Source organism: Molossus molossus, unplaced genomic scaffold (assembly GCF_014108415.1).
Source record: "Molossus molossus isolate mMolMol1 unplaced genomic scaffold, mMolMol1.p scaffold_m16_p_8, whole genome shotgun sequence".
Classification (NCBI taxonomy): domain Eukaryota; kingdom Metazoa; phylum Chordata; class Mammalia; order Chiroptera; family Molossidae; genus Molossus; species Molossus molossus.
The window spans coordinates 68,541,687-68,558,224 of NW_023425402.1; the positions used below are offsets into that span (position 1 = coordinate 68,541,687).

The window sequence follows — 16,538 nt, forward strand, 5'->3', positions numbered from 1 at the left end:
GGGAGGGAGGGAGGGAGAGAGGGATAGAGCCACATCAACTGGTTGCCTCCTGCATGACCCGACCAGGGCCGGAGACAAACTGCAACTGAAGTACTTGCCCTTGACCGGAATCGAACCCACGACTCATTGGTCTGCGGGATGATGTTCTCACTGCTGAGCCAAACCGGCCAGGGCAGGTTGTATGTTTAATATGGTTATCTCAACAAAAAGATTACTCCTATCATTAAGATAACTCAATCTAAGTAATCAAGAATTAGTTACATCTGATTATTAGTCATTATTTTAAACACATATTCCTTTGATCAGAAATAGATTACATATTAATATTCAGTGCCTTTTGTAGGAATAAGGGGAAAATACTGTCACCTTAAAAATTTTTCATAAAATATGCTTCTTTCCATTATCATTTCAAAAAAGCTGAGCATATTTCTTATAGTTTCTTATGCTACTTAAATGTTAACATGACAAACTAAAGTTTATGAAGCTTCAAATCAGTAATTAATAAATATTATCATCTTAAAAATGAGAAAGATTAATTTATCTACATTCTCTCAAAAAAAAAAAATTCTGGAGGACAAAACATAACTGTATTGTAATAGCTTCACTTAGCCAACTATATAGGACGTGTATATAGTTTTAAAATAAAACATAATTTTAGCTCCTAAAGTAGGAAGTGCTCACAGACTTGTTTACTTACCACTATTTTCATCTGCAGTTCCATCTAACTGAGGTATAGAAAGCTTGGCTAGAAGCAAACTGTTATTACTCCATTCCATTTCTTCTGCTGAAGATGAATCATCCTCTTCTGTTGAGCTTCTATGGGCATTTCGGCACAGTGATCTAGAGAATATTAAGTGAGCATGACCATGAGATAAAAGCATGCTGGACTTAAATAATTTTCCTAATTTGATGCTATAGTAGTAAAACTAAATAAAAAAATGATTTGAAAATTATAACTTAAAAAAAAAGTAGCTTTACTTTGCTTTGGTATAACATTCTACAAAATGTTCTTATAAACAGATTTTATAATCCCTTTCATATAAGCTAAAAGACACCACCATTCCTATATTCAATGTTCTATAATATCCCAGATTACCATATCTAATCATGTTCTTCCTTATATTCTCCCCTCATTCTATCATTAGATATACATATATAATAGCTTAGGTAAGATAGAACATGGTAATTTCTAAAAGGGTGATGTTTGACGTATTTTAAGAAGTCTCCATAAATACACAATCATGACATTATGACTTGGAAAAGACAAATAGGTGAGCAAAGGCTAAGTATTAAGGTTAGAGTTGAAAGACAAAAAATAACATGGATCAGAGAAGGGTTAAGAAGTAGTCAAGGTGTTGTTGAGTCAAAGCAGCAGACTATAAAGTAGAGTTACTGAACTGTGAAGTCCAGATGTATATTCTCTAAGTTTTACCTCATATAGATTTAAATTATTTCACTATATCCTAGCTTAATCATTTCCCTTCTACCTGGATGGGCAATTTTCTATCCACACCTCATTTGTTCTTTCTACTGTTTCAAAGTTTTGAAAATATTCCTTTATTATTCAAGGGACAGTATCTCCATTAAGCCTTTCCCAAATCACAGTTTATCCTAATATCATTCTTTTAAGAGCTGAAAGAGTTATTAGAGTTCATCTGGTCTGACTTTCTATCCTATGCAAAAACCTTTTAACAGATTTGATACAACCTCTACTTTTACATTCTTAATACAAGGGGTTGCTGTGTCACAGGGTAATCTTTTCCATTGTTAATGGCTCCAACTGTTAGTAATTTTCTTCCTATATTACACAAAAATCTTTATTTGCAACTTCCATACATTCTTCCTGCTTTTGTCCTCTATAACTATATAGAGGTCTATGCCATTTTTCACATAATAACCTTTAAAATATTTGAAAGCATTTATCATTTGTCTATAATTCCTCTCTAATTAGACCAAACATCCATTTTATCTACTGTTCTTTAAAAGTGACAGTATTCACAGATCCATCTAATTTTCTTCCTCTTTTTTCCCTTTACTTTTTCAGTATTCTTAAAATATGGTACATACTCAAGGCAGAATATAACCTCCCGTATACAGGTAGAATTAAATGACTCCTTTTCTAGACACTCTACTTCTATTATTTAATCTCTCTCTATTATACATTTATAAAATCTTTAGGTTTGTTCTCCCCAAGGTTAACCTGTGTATGATTTTCACAGAATTGGTCAAAGAATACATAAGCATTAGTTAATCATGGGATAAACCATGCCTATTATTTTATATAGGTTGATACTACTGGTAACAAGTAGATAATAACTTTATAAAAATTTTACACTATATATTTGAATGTGTATCTATCTACTTAATACAGGTATAAAAGTATAAATTAAACAAGGCATAATCAAATAAATTGTATAGGAGATACTTATGGTACATTGAAGATAAAATCAAAGGGACAATACCAAAATACAACAATGAGAGAATAAAGAGAAAAATAATGGAAATAAAAAAAAGTGAAATGCCACGAGATCAAATAGAAATCTTAGTCAACAAACTTGCTAAAATATGAAAAAGTAATCCAACTTATTATAGCAAGACTTAAATACATCAAATAAATACTATAATTATTCTATTAGTAAAATCCCAAATCTGTTACAATAATAGCTGGTAGCCTATATTAAATTCACCACTTTGGTAATCATAAACCACTACAGACTTATGAATTAAAGTTCTAGCTAGTCTATATTTGTGAAGCTAAGTGACTGAGTCTAAACATACTGATTCTACACTTTATTAGGCATCATCCATTTAGATTCAAGATATTTTTGAATCTATATTCTGTTATTCAATGCATTACCAATCTCCAATACTTATGACAGTTTCAATCCAATGTAGCATGATACTTGGTATACAGCAAGCAATTAGGTGGTTTTTGAATGAATGCAAAATCATGTCAATTCTCTGTGAACCCACCTACTCAGTCACTACTATTTATTCTCCTTATCCACAAGGATATTACATAAGACTGTTAAATGTCTGCCTGAAATTAAGACTCAATACAATTATCACATTCCCTTAAGTAACCATACTTTAAAAGGATATAAACACAGTAGAGCATAATGTGAATTCATGCAAGGTCTTGAAATTCTCTACTTTCCTTTCTAAATGCCCATAAAGTATTTAATTATCATAATTATCACTCCTATTATTGGAGAACAGAACTGGAAGCAAGGAGAGTAGTTACAAAGTTTGAATCATAGTATTCCAGATAAATGGTAATAAAGGCTTAAAACAGGATATTACCTTGGGAAGGAGGGAGATGGAAGGACAGAACAGAGGCCACGGAGACAGAGATAACTGACAGGGCTTAACAACAAACAAACAGGATGTAAAGGAAGGCAGACCAAACATGACATTGAAGTTACAAACTTGCAGAAGTTGGGGGTGGGTGGGTGGGGTAGTTGTGTCAATAAAGAAATAAGGAACAGACAAACAAGCCATTTTATGGCATTGTCTATTATCATTTAGGATGGCCTATGATCCAACAAAGGTTGATGTGATTGGGGCATTTCCCAACAGGCTATATTTCATGGAAAGATTTGTAAATTTTATACCAAAAAAAAATCGACAAAACTTATAGAATAGCTATAATGATTAGGTAATATCAGGAAAAGGCATGTTATGATACTGCTGAGGTCAAATAGGTCGAGAAATCAAACAATAATTCTATCTGCACTAGGTAAAATCAGGTCTTCAAAGGTCAAGGGGCCCTGGCCGGGTGGCTCAGATAATTTGAGCAATGTCCCATACACTAAAAGGTTGCAGGTTTGATTCCTAATCAGGGCAAATACTTAGGTTGTGGGTTCAATTCCCAGTTGGGGCACAGACGGGAAACAACCGATCGACGTTTCTCTCTCACACCAATATTTCTCTCTTCCCACCCACCCCTAAAAAAATCAACATATCCTCAGGTGAGGATAAAAAAAAATAAAATAAATAAATATAAAAAGGTCAAGGAGCTGAGTCTTTGAGGAATTTATCACTATGACAGCAAAGGGAACTGAGCATACTATGGAAATATAAAAGAGAGGTTTCTGATTTATACACAGATAGGAGGAGAAGGGATCAGAAATTCTGTTTTTTATATTAGGTATTGCAATATATGTATGTCTACATATATATGGACTAATCTTTCACCTTTCTTTTTTTATCCCGAGGACATTTTTTCATTTTTTGTTCAGATAGAGTGGGAGGGAGAGAGAGAGGAGAAACATCGACGTGTAAGGGACACGTCAAGTGGCTGCCTCCTGCACGACCCAACCAAGGCTGGGGACAAACTGCAACTGAGGTACGTGCCCTCAGCGGGAACCGAACCCAGGTCTCTCTGGACTGCAGGCCGACGCTCTAACCGCTGAGCAAAACTAGCCAGAGCTCTTTCACCTTTCAATAATGGTTTTGGGGGAGCTGAAAACTTAAAACATAGGCTTTAGATGTTTTAGTATTGCCTACAGAAGTTTAAAAGAGAGACATACTCAATGTTTTAGGCTGAGAAGCTTAATATTTTCTATAAACAGAGCATACACCTTAGGCAGACTCAAACCAATGAAGCTACAAGAGATTGATTTAAACCACAGTGCCATCTTATTTTTTTGGTTAATCCTCACCCGAGGATATTTTTCCATTGATTTTTAGATAGAGTGGAAGGGAGTGAGAGGGAGGGAGGGAGGGAGGGAGGGAGAGAGAAACATCGATGTGAAAGAGATACATTGATTGGATGCATCCCAGTACAATCTGGACCGGGGCCAGGGCAAGGGATTGAACCTGCAACCCAGGTACATGCCCATGACCGGGAATTGAACCCATGACCCTTTGGTCTGCAGGCTGATGCTCTAACTGTTGAGCCAAACTGGTCAGGGCCACAGTGCCATCTTATTCATTTACCTAGGGAAATAAACAATATCAGCATCTACCTCTGAGACTTATTTATTTCTTTATTTTAAATATTTAATTCCTTCAGTCTAATCAGACCTAGAAGCCATTTCTTATCTTCAAGTTGACTCTATAACTGTTGTTCCAAACCATAACAGTTTAACTCTAGAAGGGCATTCTTTTATTCAAGTTCTGAGATAAGAAGGCATGCCTATTTTGCCGCACTATTACTGACACATATTAATACTGCATATATAAATTATTTCTAAAAGTTATGTTTTTGGGAAAGAGAGAACTGAAGGAAGGTGGTCGAAAGGTACAAACTTCAGTTATAAAGTAAATAAGCACTAGGGATGTAATATATAACACAATAACTATAGTTACCACTGCTTTATGATATGTTAAAGTAAATAAAATAATGAAAAAGTTACCTCTTATTGGCACAATGTTCTTCAATATTGCTGTCCCATCTCTGAGACATAACCAAACTAAGCTCCATTTCTTCTTTTTCAATCTGTGGTTCATTTTCTTCATCATCACTATTTTGGGGATTTTTAGTGTTTCCAAAGGAAAGACATGGCGATGGCATCCTATTTTTTTTGCCCTGATATCCATCATTTTCCAAACCAGCAAGAAGATGTACCAGAGCCTCATCAGGACTACTGTCAACTATAAAACAAGTAAAGTACCACCAAAAAATAACTTAAGTTTTCTAAACAATTCAATAATTCAGATTAATTATAAAACAACAGAAAAATAAAAGCTCCTTGGACCATCTGCATTAGAATGACTCTGTGTCCTTATTAAAAAGAAGATTCCTAGACCCCCTTCCATATGTACTGAATCAAAAATTTTAAAAATATTTAAAAATTTTTTAAAATTACAGTTCACATTCAATATTATTTTGTGTTAGTTTCAGGTGTACATTAGTCAGAATTACTGCGGTAGAACCCAGGAATTTGCATTGTAACAAGCTGCCCAAGTTCTTACTGCATATTTAATTAAGCTTGAGCAACACTAAACCAATATGGTCACAAGTGTTCAATAAATATAAAATATATAATAAATATATAAATTAATGCTAAGGAAGTGAGTTAAAAGCCATACACATGAATACATTATCCCTTACTTAAGCTTTACTTAGCTTATAAAATAGTCAAATGAAACCTGTAGTTGAATAACACAAGAGAGCTTTAAAAGCGGTTAATATGATTACTTGAACACATTTAAGCCCCCAGTGAGATACCACTTCATATGCATTAGGGTTGCTAAAATCAAAGACAGATCATAACAAGTATTGACAAAGAAGTGAAGAAATTGGAACTCTCATACATTATTGGCCAGAATGTAAAATGATGCAGCTACTTTGGAAAAAAATTTGGCAGTTACTCAAAATGTTAAACATAGTTACCAAACGACCCAGCAATTCCACTCCTAGGTATATACTCAAGAGAACTGAAAACATTTCCACACAAAAACCTATACATGAGTAATCACAGCAGCACTGTTCATTAGAGGCAAAAAAGTGAAAATAATCCAATATCCATAAACTATAGAATGGATAAAAGAAATATGGCATATCCATATGATGAAATATTATTCAGCAATAAAAAGAAATGAAGTACTACTGATACCTGCTACAACATGGATGAACCCTGAAAACATCATACTAAGTGAAAAAAGCCAGAAACAAAAGGTTATATGATTCCATTTATATGAAATGCCCAAAATAGGTTAATCAAAAGAAAACAGATTAGTGGTTGCCAGGGGCTGAAAGGAGGGAAGAATGGGGAGTGACTACTAATGGATATGTGATTTCCTTTTGGGGTGATACACATGTCCTGAAATTAGATAGTGGTAGTGTGTCCATAATTCCATGAATATGCTAAAAATCACTGCCCTGTACATGTTAGAAGATGAATTTTATGGTATGTGAATTATATCTCAATGAAAGTTATTTCAAAGAAAGATCATGAAGATGAAGGATTGTTCTAAACGAGTACACAATCTTATTCTCTGTAAAATGATAATGTATTCCCCATTTACTAAAATACCAAGTTTCAGGTTTTCTTTGTTGACATTAAAGAAACTGATTCTGTCATATTAGATATGAGGGAACAATGAAAATATTTGTTATAAAGAGCCATTTTGGCAAAAATCCATTTCTTTAAACCCAGAACTGCAGTTTTATTTTTCCTGCCTCATAATTAAAAAAAGATTAATATTAGAAAATGAATTATAGATATTTGACTCTCAAATCTTTAACACTGAGAATGCATTTTTGCAAACTTAGGCAAGGAAATTATATCTGCTGATGATCATTATATTTGTATAATGTGATAAGATAAAGATATCCCTCCTTCCTTCTCTTTTTCAATTCCTTAACTTTCTCTAAGTTCCTCTCTTTTAACTTTACTTTTTATAACTAGATTTATAGTTACAGATTTTATAACTAATTTAGGGATATAAATAAATGAAGAAATAAAACATTTTAAAGTATGAACATCAAATTAATTTTTTAATGTGGCCTTTGGATAATTTCTTTCTGTATATGCCACTCAAAAAATAATAATAATAAAGTTTCCTACTCCTGTCTAAAATGTCCTTGAAATATGACTATGTATAATAATTTTGGTATTGTCCCTAGTCAATTCATGTTGCATTCAAATGAAATTGAAGCAAAATAGAGAAAGACTCAGAGAGCAGGCTGATAGCAGTCGGGGGTAGGGTGGAGGGTGGGAAGGTTAAGGACACTTATGGGTGGAGCAATGAGCAACACATAAAAATCAACAAGAGAAAAACTCATAGACAACAGTGTGATGATTTGAGGGGAAGTGGGGTGGGAGAGGAGCAGGAGGGTATAGGGGTGATAAATGGTGATGAAAGGAAACTTGACTTGGGGTGGTGAACACACAATACAGTGTACAGATGATGTGTTGTGGAACTGTGCACCTGAGCCTGTATAATTTTATTAACCGGTGTCACCCCAATAAATTTAATAAAAAGGAAAAAAAAATGTACATAACAGAGACAGGACTCTGTAGAGAGCTATGAATACATGTGATGCTATATCTCATTTCATACAATAAGAATGAAAAACAAAACAAAACCAGAAAGTAAGCAAGGAAGAAAAATAAAACTGCTACACCACAAGAGGCATGAAGTTCAATGATATCTCACTTTTTGCAACAAAATTTTAAATAAATTTCTGAAAAAGATGTTAGTCATTTAGCCTAAATTACTGAAATAAAATCTAGCAAATGGCATTTAAGAAGCTACAAAGACACTAAAAAATAACTGTCATTATGTTCTACACTAGCCAAAAAATTAATCAGTTACAGGAATTGTCCAGGGAAATATCTGATACTCACCAAGAAAGAATCAATTATGATAATTCATTAATATACTTAACTTTGGAGAATTTTATTTCAAAATCAACCATATTCCCCCTAAAGCAATATGGTTTTCCTTCAACCAAAGCAAAATTTTATAAAAGGTTATTATTTTCTTTCTCAATTGTTTAGAAAAAGCTGTGTAGAAAACAAAAACAAAGCTACTTCATTTAATAAAAAGTTTCATTTTTAGCCCTGGCCAGTTTGGCTCAGCGGTTAGAGTGTCAGCCTGCGGTCCAGAGAGACCTGGGTTCGGTTCCTGCTAAGAGCATATACTTCAGTTGCAGTTTGTCCCCAGCTCTGGTCGGGTCATGCAGGTGGCAGTCACTCAATGTGTCCCTTTCACATCGATGTTTCTCCTCTCTCTCTCTCTTCTCCCACTCTATCTGAATAAAAAATAAAAAAATGTCCTTGGGTGAGGATAAAAAAAAAAAAAAGTTTCACTTTTATATTGAGTAAGGATTTATTGAATATGAAAAATTTAACTCTTCAAATAAAAGGAAAAAATAACCTCTTCACATATGCACATTCATTGATTTAAAACATTGAAAATTTATGGTAGAATTGTTACTTACAGAAAACTGGTGACTCACTCAGTCTTTGGGTCAAAGGCTGAAAAGTCTGGCTATTTTCCATGAGGTTCAAAATTGCTTCTTCATTAATAAGAGCTTCCTCTACTTTGTGTCTAGTGTGACCTTAAGATGACAAAAACATATAAACATTAAAGCAATAGCCTAAATTTATTATTTAGATTTTATGTAAATTAGAAAGCATTACAATGTAAACCTATTTAAAAATTTCAAGTGTTAGTGATATATGTTAAATAATAACATAATAACTTAATAAAAACCACAAAAATATGTAGTAATATGGAGTAATTGAAAAACCCTTGAGCCCTGTTGGTTTGACTTAGTGGTTATAGAGTGTTTGCCCAAGGACTGAAGGGTTGTGGATTTGATTCCCAGTCAAGGGCACATACCTGGGTTGTAGGTTCGATACCCAGCACCGTGGGGTCAGGTGGGAAGCAACCAGTTGATGTGTCTCTCTCGTATCGATGTGTGTTTCTCTCTTTCCCTCCCTCTCTTGCACTTTATTAAACAACAACAACAAAAAAATCAATGGAAAAATATCTTCTGTGTGAGGATTAACCAAATAACAAAAAGAAAAGCCCTTGAATCTGTGTATTACTAAATACTTATAATCTCTGTAGCCTTTTCAATCCTACCTTGTCTGTACACAGTTATATTACTCTAATAAAAATCACTGCACATTAAAATATTCAAAGGAAAAAGAAAAGAAAATGTCTTATTTGAAAAATAAACCTCTTTATTCTCTATGGCTTAACAACTACAAATAAATTCATTTACATAAATTACTACTATAATGTGATATTTTTACTATTAACATACCTCAAAATCTAAAACATTGAGCACTAAAAATAACAGGGCTTATTGAAAAAAAAGGTTAAGGCAAAATGTATGCAACTTTGCAACCATAGCACTAACAAAATCAGTAATTGGTACAGGGGAGATAATCTGATCAGTCAAGAAGGCAGCTCAGTGTGGCTCGAGGCTATCATAGTGGATATTAGAAATACACAGAAAATAATAGTATTGAAAATGCTGGGTACATTTTGATTATAGAGTGCAGCTGGCAGATGCTAAAACAAAACAAATGCAAGAGCTTTGAGTTAGACTGCCATTAAGGTGATCTCAGGAGATGGTACAACTTGCCATTAGGTGGAGATGATACAGTGCTGGGATTCCATTCTTAAGGAGAGAGGAAGCCCTGGGTGTAGGTGCTCATTTTTAGTTCTTCTGCTTCCAATGTAGCAGTTAAAAAAAGGCCTTTTCCTTTTATGATGAAGGCTATAATTCTATACCTACTAGTCTGGCTTCGCTAGCCTAGAAAAACTGCATATGAAACAATGTGACTTCTAAGTAAAATGTTCACTATTCTCTTATTCCCAATCATGCATAACCTAACTGCATTACAGAAACGCTGTTAGAACACAATAGCACAGGACATATACTTTAAGACCTGGCAAATTACACTTTTTACATATCTTTTGTGGAGAAACTCTTGCACATAGCCACCAGGTGGCAGATATAACACTTATTAACAATGCAAAAGTGAGAACCAACTAATAGTTGTAGAAAAACAGAAAAACTTGTTTAACTGTTACAAAGGAGCGCTAATCAGCAGCTAAAATTAATAACTTAGAAACAAATATGGATAAATTTCAAAGTTATAATATTGACATAAAAAATACTCAACATCATTAGTAATGAGGAAAACGATAATTAATTAATGATAATTAAAACCATAATGAGATGCAATTTCACACACACTAGAATGACTATGTAAAAAAAGACAGATAATAGCAAGTGTTAGTGAAGATATGGAGTCACTTCTGGTGGGAATGTAAAACAGTGCAGTCACTTTGTAAAACAGTTTTGGCAGTTTACCAAAAAATTAAACACAAATGACCTAGCAATTCTACTTCTTGGAATCTACCCAAGAAAAATGAAAATATATATCCACACAAAGACTTACACACAAATGTTCATAGCAGCTTATTCTTAAGAGGCATAAAGTGAAAACAACTCAAATATCCATCAACTGGAATATGAACTAACAAAAAATATGGTATATCCATATAACGCAATACAATTCAGCAATAAAAGTGCTGATTGACACAATATGGATGAACCTGAAAATGTTATGCTGAGTGAAAGAAGCAAGACACAAAATATCACATATTGTATTTCATTTATATATGTCTAGAAAAGGCAAATGTTAGAGACAAGAAAGTAGATTAGTGGTTCATTAGGACTGGAGGTGGAAAGAACTGTGAATGCAAATGAACATGGAATCTTCTGAGGTGAAGAATATGTTCTAAAACTGAATTATGGCCCTGGCTGGTTTGGCTCAGCGGTTAGAGCATCGGCCTGCGGTCCTGAGGGACCCGGGTTCGGTTCCCGCTAAGGGCACGTACCTCGGTTGCAGTTTGTCCCCGGCCCTGGTCGGTTGTGCGGGTGGCAGCCACTCGATGTGTCCCTTTCACGTCGATGTTTCTCTCTCTCTCTCTGTTCCTCTCTCTCCCTCCCGCTCTACCTGAACAAAAAATGGAAAAATGTCCTCGGGTGAGGATAAAAATAAATAAATAAATAAATAAATAAATAAATAAATAAATAAATAAATAAATAAAACTGAATTATGAAGATGCTTGCAGAAATCTGTAAATTTAACATAAATCATTGAATTATAGCCCTGGCCGGTTTGGTTCAGTGGTTAGTGTGTTGGCCGGTGGACCTGAGAGTCCAGGGTGCGGTTTCCACTAAGGGCATGTACCTCGGTTGCAATTTGTTCCTGGCCCCGGTTGGGGTCGTGTGGCTGGCAGCCACTCAATGTGTCTCTCTCACATGGATATTTCTTTCTTCCTCCCTCTCTCCCTCCTGCTCTATCTGAAGATAAATGCAAAAATATCCTTGGGTGAGTATTAAAAAAAAAAATCATTGAATTATAAACTTAAAATAAGTGAATTTTGTATTATGTAAATTATATCTCAAGTTGTTAAAAATATAGTGAGTGAAAAAAGCAAATTGTTTAATTTATGACAAGTAGGATATCATTTACATTAAATTTAAAACCTAAAACAATAGTATATGTTGTGGGCATACACACACGGTGAGGGCAAAAGTAGGTTTAGATTTATTTATTCGTATGGAAAATAAGACAATCATTAATAAATACAAGAATAAACTGTATTTCACATACTCACAACTGTAAACCTACATCTGCCCCACCCTGTATATAAAATCATACATAATAACATTCTGTACCAACTTCAGAATAGTGCTTACTTCTAGAGATGAAGAAAAAGTAAAGGAATGGGAGAGAAGTTTTTGCTATATCAATAATGTTTGTTTCGGGGGTAGGGGTGGAGACAAACTTAGAAAACTCAACCAAATACTAGTATCTCAGAGCTAGATATATAGATCTCCGTTAGAGTATTTTCTGTACACCTGAAAAGAAAACCCACCTTTGCTCAACTCTGTGTCTTTGTGGACTTCTACCATATTAGCTGGCGTACACTGAAGAATTTCAGGAGACAGAACCTCAGAGTGCAATGTTAACTCAGCGGAGAACTCCTGGGATCCATCGCTGTAGTCCACAGATCCTGATAATGTTCTGCTTAATTAAAACACATTCTTTATAACAAACTAGATAACAAAGCAATAAAATAGTTCTGAGATCTATAATAAAGTACCACTTACACAGAGAAATCATTCTGTTTGAGAATTTCCTGAAGTCTCTTCTGAAATTTTTTTTCACTTTCTGTTGCTGGCACAAACCTGCGATCTTTGAATTTTAAAAGTACATTAAAAAAATGACAGCAAATGAATAAAATATTTTCCTTTCTCCTAGCTTTTAAAATAGCAATTTCCTATCCTTCTTTTGACATATATAATACCACCTAAATGAAACAAACAAAAGAGAAATGGTTGTTACTGAAGCTATATAATTAAGCACTTACAAGATTAAGCCCTGTAATTATAACTTAAATCTAACACACTGTTCTCTACTTACACATGTTATCATACACTCTGAACCTAGAAATTTTCTCCTCATAAAATATAATCTTCTACTTTAAAAAGTTATTCAAAATTTATCAAAGTATTTTTAGTGTCCAAGACACTATAATAAAAATTTGAAATTTTAATTGGACTTCAATATAGGCTTACTACTATATTTCAAATACATTTGCCATGGGAATTATGTCTTTTATTCTTTTACTTTTATTTTAATATTTTTGTTTCAATGGTATTTATTTAAGCCTCATCCAATTCTTTTTGAAGTAGCAGAGTTTAACAATAAATAAAATGAGTGTTGGTGGGGTGGGGGGTGCCAATGGGGTAAAAAGGTAAAATATCTGTAACAAAAAAATAAATAAAAATTCATTAAAAAAATAAATAAATAAAATAAAATGAGTGTTTTCTTCGGAGCTACGAATGATCAAAATGAAAGTTTATATGACATATCCAGAAAATAATTTGGCGGCTGTCTTTCATGGGTACATTTTCAAAGCTTAATGAATTAAATACAGTGTTTCTAAGTTGGGATTCTTGATTTTCTATGAGTATTCTACAGCTCATTTGGAAATACAAAAGGTTAGGCCACCCCAGAGAATGTAAAAGGAGCAAAAATGTGAAACAGGAGGACAAGGTATGGTGAAAAATCAAGGTGAATGAAGATGTCAATTTCTTATGGGAAAAGAGACAATGAGTGACACTGGAGTTAAAGAACTGGTGGTTGACAGCAAAGACAATCGAAAAAATATATAGAAAATGTAAAAGTAACTTGAAAAGTAAAATTTAAGGTCAAGGTAAAAACTAAATGGCTAACCCTTCCATTAAAATATTTTGTTTTAAAAAATCATCAGAATATTATTTGGTTAATACCTTGTGATTCAGGTTGGCTAATTTGAGAAGGTTCATTTCTGTTTCTTCGTCGTTGCTTTTCATCTTCCCATATGGCCTGCAGACCAGGATTTCCACCAATTTGAGCTGTAATCACAATAATACTTCACTACTACAAGGTCAAAGTAAAAATTACTTGCTTAAAAAAGGAATCCAAACTTTAAACATATAAATACTACCTCTTAAGAAAAAACAATTACCTACTTTGTGTAATAAAGCAAACTATCCCAACCTACATTTCTTACGTTACTTCTTTTTTAGTTTTCTTCCCAGTGGTTCCCCAAAACCCAGCAAGTATGAATAAGATTCATACATCTGATGATAGCCAATAGACCTAAAGAGTCCCTCCCTAGTATATAACCTAAAAATAAAAAAAATTAAGCCAGATTATATAAAATTTTAAAATACTAATTTATTTAGTGTTACATTTAGTTTAGGTTCATGACTGTGCAAACACACTTACATGAATGAAAAGATAAATGAGCTTCAGAGGTACAGAAACAATCTTTGCAACATTTTGCATCCTCCTTCTATAACATCTTCCTACTTTTTCTACTTTGGTAATTAATTTTTAAAAACATATATTAAGAATAACTATATATATATATACCTTCAATGTCCAGCCGATTTAAGATATCAGCAGCTACAGCATCGACTTCTAATTCACATGTACTCTGTGGTTCAACACCTTCCAGTATTAAAGAGCTGTATTACAAACATATCAAAAACCATAATAATTATGTAAGAGCAAATTTTCTGAAGATTTTTCTTACACAATTGCTGTTTAGGTGGTAAGCAGAAAAGCCAGTGATACAATAATTTACAAGTATTCATAACAGTTGATATTGAATATATACATATAAATAAATGAAAAACAGGAAGAGAAAAATACAAAAAAATACTCTTATATTGACAACTCAGTTGAGACCCTATTGCACTACATATTTTGATTCATATATTTTATATATAAGGAATTTACAATGTTTCAGGATGTGGGTCATATCCAGGACAGAATGGGATAACAGAGGGACAACCTAGAGATGCATCAAAACCCATACACATACATAACCATTAGCCCAGAGGCATCTTTCTCAGCAATCATAGATTGTTTTTTTTATCCTCACCCGAGGACACTTCTCGATATTTTGTTCAGATAGAGTGGGAGGGAGGGAGAGGAAGAGAGAGAGAGAAACATCGACGTGAAAGGGACACATCGAGTGGCCGCCACCCGCACGACCTGACCAGGGCCGGGGACAAACTGCAGCCGAAGTACATGCCCTTAGCGGGAACCGAACCCAGGTCTCTGTAGACCGCAGGCCAACCCTCTAACCGCTGAGCCAAATCGGCCAGGGCCATAGATTGTTTTAAAAAAATAAGTTTCGAATATGCAACAAGAGATGAGGGGAGGTGAGAATACTGAAAAGTGGGCAAATAATACTGTTCTCCCTGGCCCCAACTACTACTGAATTGGATAATGCTTTAAAATTCTCCATAATTACAAATTTGAGAAATCACGTGTTCAATAATTGGATCATAGCCAGGAAATGTGGTAATACCAAAAAGCCATAAATGTTTTAGAGAACTACAGAGGGTTGTTCCTGCTAATGCTCTTTTGACTCACAAGTTTTTGTTTTTCATCAGAGCCACAAAAAAAGGTTAGGATACCATATAACTGTCCCTGCTTGATAGAATAAACATATGACTTCTAGGGTAAATCTGTTTACACATTAAAAAATGTAGATATCTGCCCTGATGGTTTGGCTCAGTGGTTAGAGCGTCAGCCTGCAGTCCAGAGAGATCCGGGTTTGGTTCCTACTAAGGGCACGTACCTCGGTTGCAGTTTGTCCCTGGCCCTGGTTGGTCGTGCGGGTGGCAGCCACTCGATGTGTCCCTTTCACGTCGTTGTTTCTCTCTCTCTCTCTCTCTCTCTCTTCCTCTCCCTCCCTCCCACTCTATCTGAACAAAAAAATGGAAAAATGTCCTCGGGTGAGAATAAAAAAAAAAAAAAAGTAGATATCCTACCAAAATAGAGATCAAGAGAAAGAGAGAGAACCTTTAGAACTTTAGAAAGTGGGTGATGGCAGATTTCATTCACATTTATATTTGAAACATTTTTTAATGTTTTAAGAGAAACATATTAGCAAAACCTCATTTTCCATAGCCTAGCCCCAAGGAAATTTTGATGGAACACTAGAAATTAACTTGTTAAACCTCGAAATTTTTACAATTCAAATAAATATGTATACATAAATGTATACGTGTAGATACAAACATCTTTTTATCATTGATAAAGAAGAAACATAGTCAAGCTATCACAATGTATCTTCCTTTCACTTTCAGAAAAAATAATTCTTAATGTTGTCTTCTTCATTCATATAATTTAAAAATAGTTTATGGTCAACAATTTTCTCCTTACACTAGAAAGTTTCACAAGTTCTAGAAGAATTATATTGTAAATTTCAAGGGTGAATTTTCTAGGAGTAGTACATTTACGACAAAGGAAGAAAATAATAACATCAAAAAGTATAATCTTGCCCGGCTGGTGTGGCTCAGTGGTTGAGCGTTGACCCATGAATCAAGAGGTCACGGGTTCGATTCTCGATCAGGGCACATGCCCAGGTTGTAGGCCCAATCGCTAGTGGGGGGCATGCAGGAGGCGGCCAATCGATGTTCTCTCTCATCAATGTTTCTATCTCTCCCTCTCTCTCTCTAAAATCAATAAAGAAAACAAAAA

At 34.2% G+C, this 16,538-nt stretch overlaps 1 protein-coding gene across 17 annotated transcripts in view; it reads right to left on the reverse strand.

Moving 5' to 3' along the window:
• The window catches only part of REV3L (REV3 like, DNA directed polymerase zeta catalytic subunit), a 178,597-nt gene that overhangs the window by 81,190 nt on the left and 80,869 nt on the right, over positions 1–16,538 (reverse strand). For 15 of the 17 annotated variants that reach the window (XR_004957532.1, XR_004957531.1, XM_036247700.1 and 12 more), the window contains 7 exons: positions 14,415–14,509; positions 13,787–13,891; positions 12,602–12,686; positions 12,367–12,518; positions 8,897–9,016; positions 5,361–5,598; positions 698–840 (listed from right to left, as the gene is read on the reverse strand). Coding sequence is in view for 15 of the 17 variants with exons in the window: in XM_036247700.1 (XP_036103593.1) it covers positions 698–840; positions 5,361–5,598; positions 8,897–9,016; positions 12,367–12,518; positions 12,602–12,686; positions 13,787–13,891; positions 14,415–14,509 (938 nt within the window). In the remaining 2 variants the exon portion in view is untranslated. The remainder of the gene's footprint in view (positions 1–697; positions 841–5,360; positions 5,599–8,896; positions 9,017–12,366; positions 12,519–12,601; positions 12,687–13,786; positions 13,892–14,414; positions 14,510–16,538) is intronic. The other 2 variants (XM_036247699.1, XM_036247708.1) reach the window with 1 other exon arrangement.